The sequence below is a fragment of the Ornithorhynchus anatinus genome, chromosome 2 (genome assembly GCF_004115215.2).
Source record: "Ornithorhynchus anatinus isolate Pmale09 chromosome 2, mOrnAna1.pri.v4, whole genome shotgun sequence".
Classification (NCBI taxonomy): Eukaryota; Metazoa; Chordata; class Mammalia; order Monotremata; family Ornithorhynchidae; genus Ornithorhynchus; species Ornithorhynchus anatinus.
In genome coordinates this window covers 137,434,083-137,457,507 of record NC_041729.1, presented here as the reverse complement: position 1 = coordinate 137,457,507, position 23,425 = coordinate 137,434,083, and the positions used below count along the sequence as shown (strand labels likewise).

General features: G+C 45.2%; 1 protein-coding gene across 1 annotated transcript in view; it reads left to right on the top strand.

Moving 5' to 3' along the window:
- Positions 1 to 22,419, top strand: part of LOC103166634 (Ig heavy chain Mem5) — a 42,953-nt gene extending 20,534 nt beyond the window's left edge. The window contains exons 2-10 of the mRNA XM_039914617.1: positions 5,238 to 5,252; positions 5,431 to 5,462; positions 6,337 to 6,638; positions 15,487 to 15,619; positions 17,418 to 17,693; positions 18,041 to 18,103; positions 20,201 to 20,263; positions 21,950 to 22,063; positions 22,311 to 22,419. Of these exons, the coding sequence (XP_039770551.1) occupies positions 5,238 to 5,252; positions 5,431 to 5,462; positions 6,337 to 6,638; positions 15,487 to 15,619; positions 17,418 to 17,693; positions 18,041 to 18,103; positions 20,201 to 20,263; positions 21,950 to 22,062 (997 nt within the window). The 3' untranslated portion in view covers position 22,063; positions 22,311 to 22,419. The remainder of the gene's footprint in view (positions 1 to 5,237; positions 5,253 to 5,430; positions 5,463 to 6,336; positions 6,639 to 15,486; positions 15,620 to 17,417; positions 17,694 to 18,040; positions 18,104 to 20,200; positions 20,264 to 21,949; positions 22,064 to 22,310) is intronic.
- The last annotated feature ends 1,006 nt before the right edge of the window (positions 22,420 to 23,425 follow it).

The following is a 23,425-nucleotide window of genomic DNA, read 5'->3' as shown; positions in this document are numbered from 1 at the left end:
TATCCACTGCTTAGTAGAGTGTTTGGCACATCCCATCCCCTCAGCACTGTACTTGTCCGCTCAACTGTATATATTTCCATTACCCTATTTATTTTGTTAATTAATTGTACATTGCCTTGATTCTATTTAGTTGCCATTGTTTTTACGAGATGTTCTTCCCCTTGACTCTATTTATTGCCATTGTTCTTGTCTGTCCGTCTCCCCCGATTAGACTGTAAGCCCGTCAAACGGCAGGGACTGTCTCTATCTGTTGCCGACTTGTTCATTCCAAGTGCTTAGTACAGTGCTCTGCACATAGTAAGCGCTCAATAAATACTATTGAATGAATGAATGAATGGAGTTGTTACAAGGTAATTAGGTTGTCTCACATGGGGCTCACACTTAATCCTCATTTTACAGATGAGATAACTGAGGCACAGAGAAGTTAAGTGACTTGCCCAAGATCACACAGCTGACAAATGGCAGAGCTGGGATTAGAACCCACGTTCTCTGACTCCCAAGCCTGGGCTCTTTCCACTAACTGTGAGGGCAAACCGACACACAAAAAATTACAAAGAGGAGGAAGAAGGGGGAACTCAGGGGGAAGAGAATTTAGAGTGAAAGACATCTGTTCCTCAGAAAAGACTACCTCTGAGCCTCAGCAGGCTACCATTACCAGTTCTGCTGGGGAGACATGACATGGGTGTGACTGAGGATGAATGTCTTGACTTGGGAACTGCTGCCCATGATTCACACAGATTTGAGTTGATTCTGAGGATTTGTTTGATGAAGGAAATTGACATCCATGGGCAACTTTCAGAGCATCTTTACCTGTAGCCCATCCCCTTTCTGACCATTCAGGGAGATGTAACATGAAACTATGTCATACCATCAGTAGTGCATTGAGGGAGGGGTGGAGACTTAGTGTTAGCTGTGTATCACTGTGAAATATGGAGCCACGGTGAAACCTCCTTGGCAGGGCCCTGTGTAACAACAACAGGTGTGAAAGGGTGTACCACACTTTTACTGTAGCAGAGGACTCCAGTGCAACAGCCAAGTTAAACTACCATTGTGCTGGGCTCTACCCACCCCACTCCCCAAACTGCAGTAGGACAGGTGTAACGTAGTTGCCTCCCAGGACCCCATCCATTTTCCCAGAAGATGGAAGGGAAGGGAGTTCCCTAATATTGTGGTGAGAGGGGGAGAGAGAGAGAGAAAACTTGTTAAAAACAGAAATAGAGAGAAAAAGAGCCAGAGAATCAGGAATATGGAGTCAGACAAACAGTAAGGTTCCAAGAAAAACAGAGGTAAAGAAAAATAGTGATCAAAACAGATTGATATTCAGATTCAGATGTATGGACACTTAGAAACAAAGACAGCGAAACTCAGAGAGACCAGAGAAAGAGTTGCAAAGAGAAATAAGAGATGGTGACAGGAAAGAAAGAGAAGTAGAGAAGACTGGAAGCTCTAGAGAAGGAAAGATAGAATCAGAAAGATTGAAATAGAAATAAAGATTATTAGATAGAAGGCATTGGTCTCCATAGGAAACCAAAACCTGAGCACATAGATGCCCCTTAAACTTCTTTTCTAGTTCCTATAATAATAATGATAATTATGGTATTTAAGAGTTTACTATGTGCCAAGCACTATTCTAGTTGCTGGAGTTGATACAGTGAAATCAGATTGTCCCATGTGGTGCTCACAGTCTTAAACCCCATTTTACAGATGAGTTAACCGAAGAACAGAGAAGTCAAGTGGCTTGCCCAAGGTCACATAACAGACAAGTGGCAGAGCCAGGATTAGAACCCATGTCCTCTGACTCCCAAACCTGTGCCCTTTCCACTAAGCCATTCTGCTTCTATAGTCTTCTCAGTCCTTAATCACTCTCATTGGGGGACTAATGATTTACATGGTTTTAGCTACATACATACACATACATTCATTCAATCATATTTATTGAGCACTTACTGTGTGCAGACCATCGTATTAAGTGCCAACATACATACACACATAAATATACCCCTATGCATGAATGTTGCTGTCCTTTGTACTTGAGAAATTTGGTTATGTGAACAAAAATTCATATTGGTAATTCACAACCAAAAATCCTTATTGGCCACAGACACCTATAAGCTGGGATTGAATCTTCCTGCTGAGGTAGAACTCCAACCCACAACATATTGATAGACAAGGAAGTCAGTCAAGGAGGCCAGCACATCTTTTGGGAGACTGACAGTATGGGATTGAGCTCAAAACAAAGTTAAAAGTCTGTGTGATGGTAGCGTTGGCCAACCTTGTGTAAGGCTGGGAGTTCTGGACCCCTCAGAGATACTGTGTCCAGCTCCTTGAGCAGTTCTATCAATACCACTTATGGGACAAGTTCAATATCAACCAGCAAGACAAGGTCACAAACAATAGAGTTCTGAGAAAAAGTTAGTCTCCTAGCACTAAAACTCTGCCCATCGTAACACACCTATGCTGGATGTGAAGTTACCCAAACAACTACTGTATGGTGGGATGAAATTGGGAAACCAAAAGCAAAAAAGACACAACAAGGTAAATTGAGACCTTAGGAAATTCTGCATCCCAGGTGATAAATGGAAGTCAACTACTGAAGATACACCAGCATGGTGTACTGCTAATAGGAAAAGAATGGCTCTTTCTGGGCAAAAGCTATGTAAGGAAAGAGAAACAAGGAGGAAAATGGGTGAACAGTTCCAGACACTGAAAACATTAAGTTTGACAATATAATGAGGGATAACCTTTTTAGATGCCCAATGTGGTCAGGCCTATGGGTCCCACATTGGCCTATTCAGCCATATACACTCTAAGAAGAAGTTATGACAGTTGAAATAATTCACCTATGGGTTCGTGTGTGTCTGAAAAATACAATGCAGAACTCATAGTTCTGACTACATTGTGCACAAACATAGGTTCTTCCTTGCTGTCAGCTTTGTTGTTTGCAGCACCTTAAACCTTCTCATTTTTACCTCCTTGCTTTACAATCCTTTTCAAGTTTTTGCTCTAAAAATACTGCTCCTTTCTCAATTATGATGTACCATGCTGGTTTATCTGCATCTGTAACTGTATCACTCCCATGGTTTCAATTACCACCTCTGTATGGATGATACCCAAACCTACATCTCCAGCACTCATCTCTCTGCAGACTCTCATTTCCTTCTGCCCTCCAAAGCATCTCTACTTGGATGTCCTCCTGTCAACTCATGGTAACATATTCAAAACAGAACTCTTTGCCTTCACACAAATCCTGTCCTTCCCCTGACTTTCCCATAACTGAAGGCAACACCACCATCTTTCCTGTCTCACAATCTCGTAACCTTGGTGTTATCCTTGACTCTTCTGTCTCTCATTCAACCCAATTATTCAATACATCACTAAATCCTGTTGATTCCACCTTCACACAGCATCATTAAATTTAACCTTTTCCTCTCCATCTAAACTGCTAACATGTTAATACAGTCACTTATCCTTTCCCTCCTTGATTACTTTATCAGCCTCCTTGCTGATCTCCCAGCCTTCTGTCTCTTCCCACTCCAGTCCATACTTTATTCTGCTGCCCGGATCATTTTTCTAAAAAATGATCAGGACATGTTTCCCCACTCCTCAAAAAACTCCAGTCATTGCCCTTCCACCGCCGCATCAAACAAAAACTCCTCACTAATAGCTTCAAAGCACCTAATCATTTGCCCCCTCTTACCTCTCCTCATTCCTCTCCTACTACAACCCAGCCGGCACACTTTGCTCCTCTAATGCTAACCTTCTTACTGTGCCTCAATAAATCTATCTCACCTCTGACCCCTCGCTCACAACCTGCCTCTGGCCTAGAAAACCCTCCCTCCTCAAATCTGACAATGACTCTCCTCTCCTTCCAAGCCTTATTGAAGGCGCATCTCCTCCAAGATGCCTTCCCTAACTAACCCCTCCTTTCCTCTTCTCCCACTCCCTTCTGCTTCACTCTGACTTTCTCCCTTTATTCCTCACCCCCTGACCAGCATTTGTGTAATTTTTTTATTTGTATTTATGATGACTCTGCCTCTAGACTGTAAACTCATTGTGTACAGGAAAAGTGTCTGTTTACTGTTAAGTTCTACTCTCCCAAGAGCTTAGTATAGTGCTCTGCACACAGTAAGCAAACAGTAAACCCTAATGAATTGAATGAATGAATGAACGAATGTGGCAATTGACTCCCAGTTTTCAACATCCCTATAAACTTTCTTCAGTCTCCTTGCTTTCAATTCTCAATTCCAACTCAATATAGGGTAGCTATTTGGGTAATAGGAGAGGGCAAGGTGATCGAGTGCTTTAAAGCTGATGGTAAGGAGTTTCTTTCCACCTCTTCCCTGAGTTCCTGAATCTCTTCTCTTCTCTGATCCTCAGAACCCTTGATCTTGCATGCTTAACTTTTCTAATGCTAACCTTCTCACTGTGCCTCGATCTCATCTATCTTGCCACCTGCTACTTGTTCATGCCCTGCTTCTGGCTGGAACATTCTCTCTCCACAAATCTGACAGACAATTACTCTCCCCCTCTTCAAAGTCTTATTGAAGGCACATCTCCTCCAAAAGGCCTTCCCTAAGTCTCCCTTTCCTCTTCAACTTCTTTCTGCATTGCCCTGACTTGCTCTCTCTGTCCATTCCCTCTCCCAGCCCCACAGGACTTAGGTACATATCTGTAATTTATGTATTTATATTAATGTCTGTCTCCCCACCTGTAGACTATAAGCTCATTGTGGGCAGGGAATGTGTCTGTTTGTTGTTGCACTGTACTCTCCCAAGTGCTTAGTAAAGTGCTCTGCCCACAGTAAGTGCTCAATAAATATAATTGAATGAATTAATGAATGAATAAATCCTTCTCCCTTTTTTTCTCTTTCTTTCAAATATTCTCTCTGTTTTCTGCAGACTGGTCTTTTTTATCACTGGTCCAATTTGTATAGGCAAATAAAGACACCAAAAAAACCAAAAAACCCACAATACTGAGCCACATCGGAAAGGGTATAAACACAAAATAAAAGAAATACCTTTGCCAAACATGTTGATAGCCAAACCAGAACCTCAGGGAAAATAATATTTGAAAAGGTTCTTTTTGTCTATCACTGACCAAGCTTCAAAGAGAGGAATGTGGGGAGACTGGGAGGTTTTGGTTATGTTATGTGTCACTGTGATGATTACTACGGACCAGGGACAACAGTCACAGTAAAACCATGTAAGTAACCAATTTCGTACATTGTTCCATCACAGGCAGAAAGAAAACTGGTAAAAACCTGATCGGTTGGTGGAGATTGCATTATTTGTTCTTTCAGAAAGCAGGTTGGGGATTAAGTTGATCAAAGGTAGCTGTGGTTTCAGGAGCCAGTGACCATCTTAGGAGAGATGTGCCTGCTGAGGAGAGATATAAGGGTCCCACATGCCTGTGTGGGGTTCTTGTTGGCAGGGAAGGGAACCGGTCGCGGTCGGACCAGAGAGGTAAGGGATGGGGCAGTAGTGAGGTTCTAACCCCTTCTGTTTGGTTTTGTTTTTAACCCTTCCAACTCCTTGGGATTCTTAGGGGGTGGGTGCTAGTTAATAACCTCTGAAGGGTCATCTGGAGGGGCCATCTGTCTCCCAGCAGAACACCATCTAGCCACCCCAGACAGAAAATAATTTCTCCTTAAAAACCCCAGAGGAGAATCTTTCAGCCACTCACCCGATGGCCTGAAAATCTTCCTTATCAGAAAGGTCCCCCGAGCCTTCTCTGTCCTTTCCTCTGAAGGGTCAGTCTGTTACTTTAGCAGGGATGGAGAAACAGCCCGTTTCCAAACTCCTAGATTTGGTGGAGCCGGGATTCTGCCCCCTCAGCCTCCCTCTACACTCAGTAATCCTGATTTCTTCCTTTTCCTCCTAGATCCAAAAGCCTCTCCCCCTTCTCCAGGCCCTTTTCTGTTCCCTTTTCTGGTCCCCTCAGGTCTCTCCTCCCTCTTGCCTTCCTCCCTCTTCTATTCCTCTGCCCAGATTCCTTAGCCAGTTGTGGTAACCCAGTTCCCTTCTGGTGACCCAGTCCTGGCAGCTCATGGCGTGGCTCTCCCAGTAAACCCCTCTCTGTGTCATTGGTTTTCTCCTCCGGGTATAAGGTTGCAGCCCTGGGTTATGCATTGCTCAGGAGCAGACCCAGTCTGTGATCCAGAGGGATGGGCTTACATGGTCAGGGGCTCCTTTGGATCAGGTACCCAAGGTATTCCTGACATTATCCAAAGTGTCTTGGGCTAGGAGAATGGTCCACTCAGATTCCAGAATGTGCAATGCTTGGCCACTCTCCAAGCAGCTCTGTAATACCTCTGTCTTCCCTGTTTCCTTCTGACAGGGGCCGAGTCTCTGGTGGAGTCCGGAGGAGCTGTGACACTGGCCGGGGAGTCTCTCCATCTCTCCTGCGCAGCCTCTGGATTCACCTTCCAGGACTACCACATGGGCTGGTATCGTCAGGCTCCTGGGAAGGAGCCGGAATGGGTCTCCCACATTGACCCCTCTGGGAAAAACTCGCAGTTTGCAAAAGCAGTCAAGGGCCGCTTCTCCATCTCTAGAAAAAATGACGAAGGCCTGCTGTACCTGTTGCTGAACAGTCTGCAAGCCGGAGATAGTGGCCGGTATTACTGTGTGAGACTCACAGTGAGGGAAAGGGATTGGGAGCCCCCACACAAACCACTCTCTGCTCCCATTTGACCCTGGCAGAGCTGAGCCTTGGGCTGCTGTGGCACAAAGCCACAGAGGAAACCAGTCTCCTCAGCAACAACAACTGAAGGGCGGAGCTCTGCCTGGGTCTGGTGGCACTGGAGACCCAGCAGGGAAGTATCATCAAGGACTCAAAGCAAACTGCTAAAGATTGTAATCTCTGCTCCCAGGTCATTCAATCATTCATTCAATCATATTTATTGAGCGCTTACTGTGTGTGTGGAGAACTGTACTAATCGCTTGGGAGAGTACAGTTTAACTACAAATAGATGCATTCCCTGCCTACAACAAGCTTACAGTCTAGCAGGAGGGAGACAGACATCAGTACAAATACATAAATTACAGATATGTACATAAGTGTTGTGGGGCTGGGAAGGGGGAAGAGCAAAGGGAGCAAGTCAGGACCATGCAGAAGGGAGTGGAAGAAGAGGAAGGTGGGGCTTAGTCTGGGAAGGCCTTTTGGAGATGTGCCCTCAGTAAGACTTTGAAGGGGGGTGTGTAATTGTCTGCCAGAAAGTGAGGAGGGAGGGCGTTCCAGGCCAGAAGATAGGGGTTGGCAGTGAAATAGGTGAGATTTAAACACATTGAGAAGGTTAATAATAATAACAATTATGGTAGTTGTTAAGCGCTTATTATGTGCCAGGCACCATAATAAGTGCTGGGGTAGATACGAGCAAATCGTGTTGGACACAGTCCCTGTCCCACATGGGGCTCACAATCTCAATCCCCATTTTACAAATGAGGTAACTGAAGCACAGAGGAATAATAATAATAATAATAATATTAATGTTGGCAGTTGGTTAAGCGCCTACTATGTGCAGAGCACTGTTCCAACTGCTGGGGGAGATACAGGGCAATTAGGTTATCCCACGTGAGGCTCACAGTCTTAATCCCCATTTTTACAGGTAAGGTAACTGAGTCACAGAGAAGTTTGGCAGAGGTGGAATTAGAACCCAAGACCTGACCTTCTGACTCCCAGGCATGTGTTCTACCTACTATGCCATGTTGCTTCTCTTTGTGTGAGTACTTCACATGTACATATACAACACCCTGAAGTCTACCTAGAGATACCTTTCTTCCCTCTTTCCATTCCATTTCCCCTTCCCACTTCTCAATGACAGTAGGTAGACCACAGAGAGAATGAGAGTCTGTGCTGTGAAAGTCCCTGACAAATATACAAAGATGACTGACTGACTGACAAATATACAAAAGGGCCAAGGATCTACGGGATAAAGAAAGGAGACACCCGGGGAACTCTGTCCCTCTCAAGAGTCAGCATGAGATATTGAATCCATCCAGAGAAGCAGGGACATGCCCGAGTTGTAAATGGCAGGCCAGACAGTGATGGACACCTCTCTTCCCAAATAGGAATCTCTGCCCTTGAGCTCAGACAGGCATCTGCACAGCAGCTGCTCAGAAAACTAGAGCACCATGTCTAAAACATTTAGAATGCTTCTGTGGACAACGCACATGCTGGGCTCTCAACATCCACTCCTGGTAAAAACATATCCGTAACATATTTATATATCTGTAATTCATTTATATTAATACCTGTCTCCTCCTCGAGGCTGTAAGCTCACTGTGGGTATGGAACATGTCTATGTGCTATATGATACTGTCCCAAGCACTTAGTCAGAGTAAGTGCTCAATAAATGCAATTGATGGGTTGAATTTGCTTTTAAAATGTCAAAGCCCGCATTAGCATTGTATTATTTCAATTGTGTTTCACAGGCTGGACCAACTGCACTGACTCAGAATAAACATACTTGCTCTGTCCTTCTGTACTTGGGAGACCAATGCTAGCCTTCTCTTGGGATAGTTTGAGGAAGCAGAAGCCTGAATGGGGTAAACAGCAAGTAGGACAAGAGGCAGAAGGCAGAAACCCAGGATTCCATAGGTTCACCTAGCACTAGACAAGAAAGGGCTCCCATCCAAACAAGCCAAACCCCACACTCCCAGAAGGGACTCAGAATTTCCACAATCATATTCTCCGTTCTGGCAGCACTTTTGCCTTAGGTTGCCTCGCAATAATTCTGCTCCTATTTCTTCTTTGTCTCAAGTACTCTTTTGCCAGTCTGTCAGTAGAATAGAAGTTCCAGAAGGAGTTATCTCTGGCCAAAGAGAGTGCTGGTTCTCAGAATTGTCATTTCTCAGCTTTTTGAAAATAAATAACAGGAACACTTCCCCATCATCATTCCAACCCAAGTCTCAGTGTTCTGGGAAGAAATTTCACTCTTGGGGGTATAGATGCTGAATTTTACCCTTGAGAATAGGAACAGGGATTTTGGCAGGGGACCAGGGACGCTGTCCACCAGGCAAAACTTCTTTTCTTCCCTCATTGACGCCCACGCCCATTACCTCCGCCAATATTTCCAGACCTTTAATTCTCTCCTCAGGCCCCCTGTTCCTCCCCCTCCCCCTCCCTCACCCCCAACGATCTGGCCACCTACTTCATCACGAAAATGAACACAATCAGGTCCGAGCTTCCCAAAGTCACCCCTCTCCCTTCTGGCCCCCCCCCCCGCCACCTTCTCCCCTACTTTCCCATCTTTCCCTGCAGTATCCTCAGAGGAGATTTCCTCCCTCCTTGCAAGTGCCACCCCCTCCACCTGTGCTTCGGACCCCATTCCTGCTCACCTTATAAAAACCATCGCCCCTTCCCTCCTCCCCTCCTTATGGAAAGAGCACGGGCTTTGGAGTCAGAGGTCATGAGTTCGAATGCCGGCTCTGCCACTTGTCAGCTGTGTGACTGTGGGCGAGTCACTTAACTTCTCTGTGCCTCAGTTACCTCATCTGCAAAATGGGGATTAAGACTGTGAGCCCCACGTGGGACAACCTGATTCCCCTATGTCTACCCCAGCGCTTAGAACAGTGCTCTGCACATAGTAAGTGCTTAACAAATACCAACATTATTATTATTACTTAACTTCTATCTTTAACCACTCACTCTCCAATGGCTTCTTCCCCTCTGCCTTCAAACATGTCTATGTCTCCCCCATCCTAAAAAAAACCCTCTCTCGACCCCACTTCCCCTTCCAGTTATTGCCCTATCTCTCTACTACCCTTCCTTTCCAAGCTTCTAGAACGAGCTATCTACACTAGCTGCCTAGAATTCCTTAACTCCAATTCTCTCCTGGACGCCCTCCAATCTGGCTTCCGTTTCCTTCACTCTACCGAGACTGCTCTCTCAAAGGTCACCCATGACCTCCTTCTTGCCAAATCCAATGGCTCCTACTCTATCCTAAAACTCCTTGACCTCTCAGCTGCCTTTGACACTGTAGACCATCCCCTTCTCCTCCACACCTTATCTCACCTTGGCTTCACTGACTCCGTCCTCTCCTGGTTCTCCTCTTATCTCTCTGGCGGTTCATTCTCGGTCTCCTTCGCAAGCTCCTCCTGCCCTTCCCATCCTCTAACTGTTGGGGTTCCTCAAGGAATAGTTCTTGGCCCTCTTTTGTTCTCCATATACACTCACTCCCTCAGTGAACTCATTCGCTCTCACGGCTTCAACTTTTATCTCTATGCAGATGACACACAAATCTACATCTCTGCCCCGTCCTCTCCCCCTCCCTTGAGGCTCGTATCTCCTCCTGCCTCCAGGATGTCTCTACCTGGATGTCTTCCTGCAACCTGAAACTCAACATGTCCAAAACTGAGTTCCTTATCTTCCCTCCCAAGCCCTGTCCTCTTCCAGACTTCCTTATCACTGTGGATGGCACAACCATCCTTTCCGTCTCTCAAGCCAGCAACCTTGGTGTCATCTTTGACTCAACTGTCTCATTCACTCCACACATCCAATCCGTCACTAAGACCTGCTGGTCTCACCTTTATAATATCGCCAAGATCCGCCCTTTCCTCTCCACCCAAATGGCTATCTTACTGGTACAGGCTCTCATAATATCCCGGCTGGATTATTGTGTCAGCCTTTTCTCTGATCTCCCTTCCTCCTGCACCACCACTGCCCCCCCCCAGTCTCTTCTTCATTCCGCTGCCCGGCTCATCTTCCTGCAGAAATGCTCTGGGCCTGTCACTCCCCTTCTTAAAAACCTCCAGTGGTTGCCTATCAACCTCTGCACAAAACAAAAACTTGTCACTCTAAGCTTCAAGGCTCTCCATCACCTTGCCCTCTCCTACCTCTCCTCCCTTCTCTTTCTACTACCCACCCTGTAGACTCTGCTCCTCTGCCACCCACCTCCTCACTGTCCCCCGTTCATGCCCATCCTGCCATCGACCCCTGGGCCACGTCCTCCCACTGTCCTGGAATGCCCTCCCTCCTCACCTTCACCAAACTAATTCTCTTCCCCTCTTCAAAACCCTACTGAGAGCTCACCTCCTCCAAGAGGCCTTCCCAGACTGAGCTTCCCCTCTTCCCTCTGCTCCCTCTGCTGCCTCTCTGACCCCCCCTTCACCTCCCCTCAGCTAAGCCCCCTTTTCCCCCTCTTTCCCTCTGCTCCTCCCCCTCCCTTCCCCTCCCTTCAGCACTGTGCTCGTCTGCTCATTTGTCTATATTTTTATTACCCTATTTATTTTGTTAATGAGATGTACATCCCCTTGATTCTATTTATTGCTATTGTTTTTGTCTGTCTGTCTCCCCTGATTAGACTGTAAGCCCGTCAATGGGCAGGGATTGTCTCTATATGTTGCCAAATTGTACATTCCAAGCGCTTAGTTCAGTGCTCTGCACATAGTAAGTGCTCAATAAATACTACTGAATGAATGAATGAGGACTGGCAGACGGCAAAGCTTCAAAGAGGTAGTAGTAGTAGGCCAGAAGACCACCAGCTTAGGTCTTTTCAATCCTGATTGAAAACTCTCGAGGTTTACCAGAGATCTATGATAAGCAAGCCTGGGAATACAGTTCAGAAAGAGTCATTACCTGGATCGAGTGGGCTTCTCTGTGAGGTGGTACAGATGTCTGATGCAGACTCACCCACAAAGAGAAATCCTGAAATGGCAGAAAATTGCCAGGTGTTTTTAGTAATTATATAAGCCCCCCAAACAAGGGTAACAGCATGGCCTAGGGTGAAGAACATGGGCTTGGGAGTTAGAGGACTGGGTTCTAATCCTGGCTCTGCTACTAGTCTGCTGCATGACCTTGGGCAAGGTACTTAACTTCTCTGTGCTCAGTTACCTCATCTAATAAATCCCTCTTAGTTACACTCTGACTCCCAAGCCCATGCTCTTTGCACTAAGTCACGCTGCTTCTCTAGATACTATGACCAGTTAATTTGGAGAGGTAAAGCGTGTTGGTCGAACACCAAAAAAGAGGCAAATGGCCGCCCTGACACTAACTTTAGTACTCCCCAAAGAGTTACCTCTCTCCTCTCCTCTAGGGACCACTTGCTCACTGTGCACTTTGTCCAACCTGATTATCTTGTATCTATCCCAGCACTTAGAACAAAGAAAAAAAATGCTACCTTCTTTGAGGCCTTACCACTGAGGTGAGTCTTTGGGCAGGGGAATGGAGGATCAATAAATCAATGGTATTTATTGAGTGCATATTTTGTGCAGCACACTCTACTAAGAACTTGGGAGAGTACAATATAATAAAATTGGTAGACATGTTTCCTGCCCACAACGAGCTCACAATCTATAGAGGGACACAGACATTAATATAAATAAGTTAGAGCTATGTACATAAGTGCTGTGGATCTGAGGGTGGTGTGAACACCAAATGCTTAGAGGGTACAGGTTGAAGTGCATAGACAACACAGAAGGGAGAGGAAGGGGGGAAAAGGAGCTTAATCGGGGAAGGTTTCTTGGAGGAGATATGACCTTAATAAGGCTTTGAAGGTGAGGAGAGTGGTGGTTTTGTGTATATGCAAGGGGAGGGAATTCCAGGCCAGAAGGAGGATGTGAAAAAGGAGTCAGCAGCAAGAAAGATGAGATTGAGGCACACTGAGCAAGTGGTCCCTAGAGGAGAGGAGAGAGGTAACTCTTTGGGGAGTTCTAAAGTTAGTGTCAGGGCGGCCATTTGCCTCTTTTTTGGTGTTCGACCAACACACTTTACCTCTCCAAATTAACTGGTCATAGTATCTAGAGAAGCAGCTTGACTTAGTGCAAAGAGCATGGGCTTGGGAGTCAGAGGTCTTGGGTTCTAATCCCGGCTCCACCACTTATCAGCTGTGTGACTTTGGGCAAGTCACTTCATTTCTCTGTGCCTCAGATACCTCATCTGTCAAATGGGGATTAAGACTGTGAACCCCACATGGGACAACCTGATTACCTTGTTCCACCCCCCAGCACTTAGAACAGTGCTTGGCACATAGTAAGTGCTTAACAAATGCCAGCATTATTTATTAAAATACATCCCAGGATTGCAAAAGAGCAAGCATTCACCTATGCAAACCTAACAGTAGTAGCACATAAATAGTTGAATATATAATGCCTCTAAAAAAAAAATCCACAAACCCTGATGCCCAAAAGAAAGGCACCCGCTGTCAGACTGGGATAGAGGGAATTCCCAACCCATACATCTTTTTTTTGAGAAATTACGGGGAAAAAGGTAACTTTCAAATGTAAAAATGCCCACTGATTTAGTGAATCGCAATAGTTGTACTGAGAGATTAGATTTGTTGTTGGAAGCTAGAGACCCCTCTTCAGAGAAAGGACAGATCACTGAGATTCTACTACTGGCTTTTTGGAATTTGTTTTGTCACAGGTGATTTCCCCATGGCTAAGTCTCACAAGTAAATGGAAGAGAAGCAGCTTGGCTTAGTGGAAAGAACATGGGCTTGGGAGTCAGAGGTCATGGGTTCTAATCCCAACTCTGCCACTTGTCAGCTGTGTGACTTTGGGCAAGTCCCTTCACTTCTGTATGCCTTAGTTACCTCATCTGTAAAATGGGGATTAAGACTGTGAGCCTCAAGTGGGACAACCTGATAACCTAGTATCTACCCCAGTGTTTAGAGCAGTGCTTGGCACCTAGTAAGTGCTTAACAAATACCGTCATCATCATTCTCCTTTAATTTCCATTCATGAAAAATCCAGATTCAATTATCATTCCAAATTTTCTCTTCTGATCATTAGTATTATCTTTACTCAAAACATTTCTTTACACCAAATTTCCATTTTCCAATTTATCCAAAATTATAAAGAAAGGAACATATATAGTTACTTTACATGGGGCTCAGCTCACAGTCTTAATCCCCATTTTACAGATGAGGTAACTGAGGCACAGAGAAGTGAAGTGATTTGCCCAAAGTCACACAGCTGACAAGTGGTGGAGTCAGGATTAGAACCCATGACCTATGACTCCCAAGCCGGTGCTCTTTCCATTAAGCCATGCTGCTTCTAAGAAATCTCTGTTAGACACTGGGAGACCTACTGGGTTACACGAATTCTAGCGGGGAAGAAACCCCAGATCTCATAACGCCTATTAAGAGTTAAGTGGAACAGAATTAGGCTAAGAAACTTTGTCAGCCATGAATCTTAAAGATACTGCAATAAGGGGGCAGCTGCACACAAAAGAGAGATTTAACTGGGGAGCATTACAAATTAAATGCATTAGAAATGGGGTTTCTTTGTTCATCTTTGCTGGTTACATTGATCTTCAAATGGTTTTTAAATATAAAATTTCCACAATGTTGAGGGTTAAAACAAATGAAAGCCCTGAATGCTGTCTCTGCTTGCCTAATGGGGCTAGAAGCAGATGAATGTTTGTCTTTCTGTGTGCTATGTATATGCAAAAGATAAGGTCTGGGTGTTTGCTTTGTCTTGGCAATCGTCTTTCCTTTTAAGGTACTAGAGAAAGTTCAGGCATCATATCTCATAGATTTGGAAAGTAACAGAAGGATAATAAATTGTAAATAGAAGCTATTGTTAAATATTATTGGGGACCAACTGTTATTTACAACTCAGTCGGTATATTTCTAATGCCTACCTATTTATTGTACATCAATCTCATCTGTCTTGCTACTGGTTCCATGCTCTTTTCCTCCCTCTGCCCTAGAACCTCCTTCCATTTAATTTTTCTCAAAATCATTCAGACCTATTCCTATTCCTCAAGAACCTGCGGTGGTTGCCCATCCACCTCCACATTAAACAGAAATTCCTTACCATCCTCTCTAAAGAACTTCCTATCCTACTTCACTGATGTCCTACTAAAACCCAGCCCTCACGCTTCATTCCTCTAGTGCCAGCTTGTTCACTGTGCCATGAGCTCATCTATCTTGCCACTGACCACTTTCCCACACCCTCCTTCTGGCCTGGAAACTCCCTCCTCTTCCAAATACACCAGACCACCACTCTCCCCAACTTCAAAATATTATTACGATCACATCTCCAGGAGGCCTTCCCACATTAAGTCCTCTTTACCCTGATTCCCGCTCCCTTCTTCATAATCTATGCACTTGTATCTATACCCTTTAAGCACTTCATTCATTCATTCATTCATTCATTCATTCAATCGTATTTATTGAGCACTTACTGTGTGCAGAGCACTGTACTAAGCACTGGTAACGTACAATTCGGCAACAGATAAAGACAATCCCTGTGCAACTAGGGGCTCACAGTCTAAAAGGGGGAGACACTTGATATTCACACCCACCTTCAGCTCCATAACACTTCTGTACATAGCCACAATTTACTCATTTATTTATTTCTAATAATGCCTGTTTCCCACTCTAGACTGTAAGTTCCTCTGGGCAGGTAGCCGGGGAATAGGTCTAGCAACCCAAGTACTTCGTGTAGTACTATACACAAAGTAAATACTCAATAAATACCATTGATTGGCTGATTGAGCCCTGCAGGAAAATCTCCTCCAGTATCCTGTCTTTCACCTCAGGTGCCTGTCTCAGGCAGCCTCAGAGCACAGGCTGGGGTAGGGTTTTTGTTAAGTCACATATCACTGGGACAGGGGAAAGACAATGTTGCAAAGCTAGCTTTCGGCAGTGGAACAGAAGTTACAGTGGAACCAAGTAAGTGACACATGAATATTGTTTCTTCAAGGTAGAAAAGTCTTTTGGTGATAGAAAAGCCATTTGGTAGCATATCAGTGAGAGGACAGGCACTATCCAGCCAGTTATTTGGTCTTCATTTCATTTCGAGGGCACCTAGACTTAAAACAGACACGGTCAATCCCTCAATCAATCAGTGGAATTTATTGAGTGCTTATTGTGTATATGGCACTGTGCTAAGTGCTGGGTAGAGTATAGTACAAAAGAGTTGGTAAACAAATTCCCTGCCCACAAGGAACTTCAGGTCTCATCTATTAACTGCTTCTGGTCTACCCTAAAGGCCCAAGTTAGAGCTGTGGCATTGTAATAATAATAATACTGATGGTATTTGTTAAGCACTTACCATGCACCAAGCACTGTTCAAAGCGCTGGAGTAGATACAAGTTCATCAGGTTGTCCCACATGAGGCTCACAGTCTTAATCCCCATTTTACAGATGAGGATCTGAGAAGTAAAGCCCAGAGAAGTGAAATGACTTGCCCAAAGTTACACAGCTGCTAAGTGGCAGAGCCTGGGATTAGAACCCACGATATCTGACTCCCAAGCCCGTGTTCTTTCCACTATGCCACACTGCTTCATGCTGATTTTGGTCAGGTCCTGGGCCTGTGAGTCTGGGCTGTTATCCTACCAGAGGATGCATTTGGTTTTGCTAGAACTGTGGTTTGATATCCCATTCTAACAATCCTTGAATCAAGCTCCTACTGTGTGCAAAATGCTGTCCTTTAGGGGTTTGAGAATATGCACGGTCTGAGAATATGCACCTGAAGTAGTATACACAGCCCTTACCCACACCCTTGAGGAACTTACAATCCACAGCTCCTAACTCTGTGGTTTCCTTCCTGAAAATACTGAGCATGTTCCAAGGTCTTACATGGAGTGTCAGGCGAAGTCATAAATGAAGAGATAAAGAAATCAATTCATTCACTCATTCAATTGTATTAATTGAGCACTTACTGTGTGCAGAACACTTAAATAAGCACTTAGAGTACAATATTAGAATAAACAGACACATTCCTTGCCCACAACAAGGTTACAGTTTATAGGGGTAAATAAATGGTGATATGGGAGAAACAGGGGAGCTTGTCCAGTAGGGCTTGTGGAATTATGAGATAGGGGCTTGTGCAAGCATGAGATAGGGCAGATAAGAAGCTGTGGTGATGTTCCATTTGCGCCGTTACCCTGTGGTTTGCCACATCTGAGGGAAACCTCACCCAGCAGCTCCTGAGATGAGCTTCTGGGGGTGGAGGGATTTAGGCAGCAGGGAGACATGAGGGAAGATTCCTCTCTCATCCTGGAAACCATTCAGAGCCATCTGGCCTTGAATCTGGCCTATGGATGGCAGAAGGTTCAGTCCCTAACTGGCCCCAGGTTTAGGTCTTGGGATTAGCAATAATAACTATGGTATTTACTATGTGCCAGACACTAAACTCTGGGGTATATACAAGCTAATCAGGTTATACACAGTACCTCTCCCACATAGAGCTCACAATCTTAATCCTGTTTTACAGATGAGGGAACTAGGCACAGAGAGATGAATAGACTTGCCCAAGGTCACAGAGCAGACAAGGGGCTAGACTGGGATTAGAACCCAGGATCTTCTGACTACCAGGCCTGTGCTCAATCCACTAGGCCATGCTGCTTCTCTTAGTTGGGGAGGGAGAGTTGGGTGGGGCCAAGGGTCAGGACCGGGCTGGGGATGGGCAGGGAGTAGGATGGAATCTGCTTCCTCTGGAAGCCTCCACAAGCTGGGCGTGTTTCAGGAGTTCGAGCTGAATCCCAGCCCACAGTCTTGGTCCTGAGGAACCAGAGTTTCGCCGCTTGCCTGGTGAAGGATTTCTACCCCAAGGAGCTGAAGCTGACTCTGTCTGCGCCCCACCCGCCACTCACAGAGCCTATCCAGGCCACGGCCCTCACCGCTCAGGGAACCTACAGTGCTGTCGGGATCGGACAGTTCAGCGAGGAAGATACGGTGACCTGCTTTGTGCGGCACAGCTCTGTGCAGATGAATGTGACTGAAAAGCAGGACAAAGCCCCAGGTGGGGATCGGGGATGGAGGGCTGGGGTGTGGGACCTAGGGAGGCTCAGGGGGTCCACAGTGTCTGGTTCTGATGCTGAGCCCCTACTGACAGTCTGTCACATGATCTCCTGAGCGAGGCAATGCTGGAGGAGATGTTGATTCCTGAGAGCTCCCTCTCCTCCTTCTCTTCTTCCTATTGTCTCCGATACCCCTGGGGTGCCCCATCTCCTCTCCCAGAGGCTCTTGGGTAGTGGATCAGCAGTGCCTCATTGATCAGAAGGTCAAGAGGTCTGAGGGCCCAGAGACAGTACTTCCAGCAGAAAATCCAAGATCATCAGGAATCTGATGATAATTTTCTTGTTGCAGCACAACCCAGTGCAGAAAAGTCCAGGCAGTCTGACCCTGCTGACCAAGAAAGAAGTTCTACAGGTGAATTATAACTGAGGGTTTTTCCTCAAATATTTTCATCTCTTCCCTGGTCATCTGCTTCTGGATTTTATTCCTTCGACAACCTGTAACCCACTGTAACCAAAATCTCTCCCACTTTCTTTTCAAACAGTTTTTTTAAGGTTTAACGTTTTCAATACATGAAGAATAACCAACCGGCCAACTTCCACCCGGTAAAATCCTTCCATAGGCATCACCCCTTAGTCCTCTCTGACCTAAGCACCTCCAATTCCTCTCATCTTTCCCTACAGCACCTATTTTCCACTCTTTTCAGTATTAACTGTCACTCTTCTTCTGACTTTTCTAGTTTCTTCACATTCTTTACAAAATGAACAAAACAACATCCAATGTGCTAACAAGGGTCTGACCAAGGCAGAGCATAATGGAAAAATCTTGGCTCAACTCCTCTAGATGCTCTGCTGCCTTTTTAAAGGGACCTCTATATTGTTGTTGTATATACATCACCTTAGCTTCCACCATGACTCCTTGATCACAGCCTTTGAAGCCTTCCTTCAAAGCCTTATTAAAATCACATCTCCTTCAAGAGACATTCTCCCACTAAGCCACTATTCCCCTATTCCCTCTCTTTTCTGCATTGCCTATGTGCTTTGATCTGTACCCTTTAAGCACTTTATATTCATCTCACCCTCAGCCACCCAAAACATATCCATATATATATGTATATATATATATACATAAATGTATGTATTCATAATTCATTTACTAGACTGTAAACTCCCTGTGGGCAGGGAACAGTTCTAAAAACTCTATTACATTGTACTCTTCCAAGTGTTTAGTATAGTGCTCTGCATTCAGTAAGTCCCCAATAGATACCACTGATTGATTGGCAGTAGTTATGCCCCCCCAGCCCCACCCCAGCCTCTACTTGTCATGTTCATCTTTTGTGCCTATGTGCGCCTTTCAGTACTTCAATTTATAACACTTGATCCAATTAGTCTAAGTGTATTTTACCTCCTTCACTGCCTTTCTAAGCATTCAAAACCCACCAGATTTAGTGTCTTCTGTAATTTCATGAGGAAGTTTTTTATTCCTTTGCCTTTTTTCTTTGTTCTGTTCTGGTCTCTCTCAACTCCTCCCTTCTTGAAGACATGTAATTACCATAATGGGAGCTTGCATTCAGATGTCTTCTCCATTGGTACCTGCTTCCCTCACCATGAAATCACTGCCCCCACCATTAGACTGGATCAAATTAGATCCAGTCTTCTTCTCCAAGAAGCCTTCCCTGACTAAGCCCTCTTCATCTCTTCTCCTACTCCCTTCTGAGTTGCCCTGACTTGCTCCATTCATTCATCCTTCCTCCCATCTCCACAGTACATATGTATATATATGTAAATTATTTATTTATATATTTATGGTTATTAATGTCAGTCTCCCCCTCTAGATTGTGAGTTCATTGTGTGTAGGGAATGTGTCTGTTGATACATTGTATTCTCCCAAGTCCTTAGTACAGTTTCTTTAAACACAGTACTGCTCAATAAATACAACTGAATGAATGAATAAATCTCCATCTTCAAAAAAGTGGGTCAACAGCAGAACAGCCAGGACATCTCAGTTCTAGAGGGCTGCTGTTGCAGGAGCAGAAAGAGTTGTCCAGTCTCCTCTCCCTATTTATATTCTGCAATCATACCTCCATAATCCTGGCTGTGTCATTTTTTCCTCAAAACTCCCAGATACCCTGATTAGACTATAGCCAGCTTAAAAATCAATGTGTACATCATACTAAACTGATTTCATGTCTTGATTCAGAAAAAAACAAAAAAAAAAGAAATGCAATTAGATGCTCCCTCCCCACCCTCCAGCCGTAGCCCCAGTCTTTACTAACGGCCTTCCCTTCTGGGGCTTTTTGAGGGGATCATAAATTGGCAGGTCAAAAAATGTTCATGTACCCCTTTCTCAGAGTTTCCCCGGGAGTGGATCTGGGCCAATGTCTCAGGGATCCATATAAGTCAGGGGGTCTGATGATCCAGAGGCAGTATTCCCTGCAGGAAACAGCTTTGAGCTAAAAGATGGTCTCATGCTGAAAATACTTGGAAGCTGATGATACTTTTCTTGTTTCAGCACATCCCGGTTCAGAAAATCCTAAAGAATCTGTCCTCACCTGTTCAGAACAGAGCTTCACAGGTGAGCTGTAACTGAAGGGCAAAAATCAGTGTCTGTTCTTTTCTTTGAAGACCTTCACAGATAGAGACTCCCTCTCCTCTCTGGTCACCTGTTTCTAGATTTTATCACCTTGACAGCCTGAAAGTTTTCTTCTCTGTCCAACTGAAGTCTCTCCTACTTTTATTACAACAATTTTTTTATTATTCAATCCTCAGTGACATATATTTAATATTTCTCTGGTGGGAAGGTTTTGCAGTATTTTCCATGCAACTGGGAATTGTCTGTAAAACTACATTGAATAGAATATAGTCAGCTTTAAAATTAATGTACATACTGCATTTGAGTAGAAGGAGTTCTTGGTCATGTTAACAATATAGAAATAAATCCCGCTAAATTCCCCAGCCCTAGACCAAGCCTTGACTGGCCACATCCGATATTTCATGGTTTACACTTCCCTTCTGTAAATTTCCCTTTCTGCACCATCCATGGCTGCAGTTGGCAGCACCACCACTCCCACTTTCTCTCCAATGGCTAACTTCCACTTCTTTTGTCTGATGGGACCTATCTCTGATTAACCAGAGCAACTATGTGATAGCTAATGCAAGTTATCATTTGTGGATTCCATTCCTCCAAATCGCCTTTGACCTGGGCCAGTCATTGAGTATTGCTTTAGGAAAAGGTTTTCTGGGATTTTCTATTGCTCAGCCTGTTGGTCAGTCAACATAACCCCCCTATGTCTAGGATGGGAATCTTCCTTCCTCATAGGTCTGGATATGCAGAGAAGAAGTACGGCTCAGTGGAAAGAGCCTGGGCTTGGGAATCAGAGGTCATGGGTTCAAATCCCGGCTCTGCCACTTGTCAGCTGTGTGACTTTGGGCCAGTCACTTCACTTCTCTGTGCCTCAGTTACCCCATCTGTAAAATGGGGATTAAGGCTGTGAACCCCACGTGGGACAACCTGATCACCTTGTATCCTCCCCAGCGCTTAGAACAGTGCTTTGCACACAGAAAGCACTTAACAAATACCATCATTATTATGGAACTTGGTTGTAAAAATCACTGTCCTTGTAATTGCTCTTGACCAAAGTCTTCTTAACACATAATAATAATAATAAAGATATTTGTTAAGCACTTACTATGTGCCAAACACTGTACTAAGTGCTGGGGTGTACACAAACAAATGGGGTTAGACACAGTCCCCATCCCAAGTGGGTCTCACTGCCTCAATCCCCATTTTACAGGTGAGGAAACTGAGGCCCAGAGAAGTGAAGTGACTTGCTCAATGCCACAGCAGGCAAGTGGCAGAACCAGGATTAGAACCCATGATCTTCTGATTTCCAGGCCCATGCTCTATCCATTATGCCATGCTGCTACCCATCATCTTCCACTCTACTTTCTTCTCCCTGAGAAACAGCTTGCAGGGAGCAGGAGGCCTGAAGCTGCCCTATCATAAAGGGGGTGGACAGGGAGGGGTTGGGGGCTGTTTAGACTACATGGAAAGGCTTAGTCAAGTGCTCAGAGGTTGGAGAGGCTGCACTAGACTCCAACTCAGATGTATGGATCTGGAGGCTTTAATTTGGTTCAGAACAGAACAGGGGTCTGAACTCTCTCAGTAAGCAGACAGAAAGTCCCTAACCTCCCTAGAGATCACCAATGGAGCAGGAGCCCAGCACTTTGGCGAAGCCTGCTGCCACTCTGCCTTCCACAGGAGACCGTGAGTGGGGCAACACGCTGTCCATTGTCATTCTGGCTCTCAGAGTCCTGCTCGTGAAAAGCGTCGCACTCAACCTTCTTCTGACAGTCCAGGCCTCTTGCCGCTGAGGTAAGTGTAGACCCCTCTTATCTGAGACCCCTACAGACAGGGGAAGCATAAAGCATCCAACCGTCCAAACTGGCTCCCCCACGGCACACGAGTATGCTGGCTCAATGAGCCAGTGGAGGTGAAGATTCTGGGAAGATGTAGAGTATCAGTGAGCCATGTCCCTGATAGTCCTGGGCCCAGAGCTGGAGGCAGGAGGTGGACCCTCGATCTTCAGAAGCTTGATTAACCTGGCTTATTTTTCTTCTAGGCTGTTGGAGCTTCCTGTCTGGGACAACACCACCTGCCATCTTTTGTTTCCACTGACTCTGAATCATTTCCCTCCCCTTTGTCTGGAACAAAGATCTGTTGCTGACTCATTTCCTTGGCAGTTATTATTTGGGTTCGGGGGGCTTGGGAGAAGTTTCATCGACACATGCAGGGACGTTTTGTGCCGGGGGAGGGACTGGGGAATCAAGGCTTGTGGTTCAGGCCAGAACCAGATCCCTTGTCCTGAGATTCTATTCTGAGACACAACCTGGAAAATGTCATGAGTTTCACCCTGTGGAGCCACTTGTGCCTCTAGCATCTGGGGATGGGGAGCAGAGTAATGAGTCCAGGTGAAGGTTCAGGTCGTAGCTCCAAGGATCTAGGTGTGGCTGAGGACACATGCCATTCATCCTTCTCTTCCCATAGCAAGGGCTGTAGGTTCTGGGGAGTGGAGGATGATTGCCCCATGCCCAAAGTCCAGGGAGCCCAGGGTTGTGCTATGTCTTTATACTTTCTGCAGCAGGGAAGGCTGGCACAACACCCCCCACAAGGGTCTTCTCACCAATGTGTCAGGGAGGTGGGTGGTTTTCAAGCCACATGGTCACTTGAGATGGGAAATAAAGGGCTAAACTGAACACCTCCACCCCCACACCACAATATCACCCTCTCTTCTTCCCCTCTCACTTTTTCCACTCTATCCTCACTCCATCCAGTTCTACAGACACCCCCTACCAAGGTCACTTTCCCTTTAAGTAACTGGGAGCAGCTTCTCTGCAGACTGGAAGCCTTCAGAGGGCCCTTTATCTCCATCCTGTCATTTCCTACTGCCATCCAGAAAGCTACACCACAACTCCATCTTCTTCCTTGGCTATGGCGATTATTGTGTTTCAAATACCGGTGTGGCCTAGTGAAAAGAGCCTGGGCCTAGAAATTAGATGATCTGGGTTCCAATCCCAGCTGTGCCACTGATCAGCTTGTGACTTTGGACAAGTTACTTGAAATAATTTGTGAAAAGATAAAAAAAACCTTCCTCACCCTACCTCACAGAATGTTGTGAGGCTAAAATGACATAATGGATTTGAAAATGATTTAGAAAAATAAAAGAGGAAATTTAAA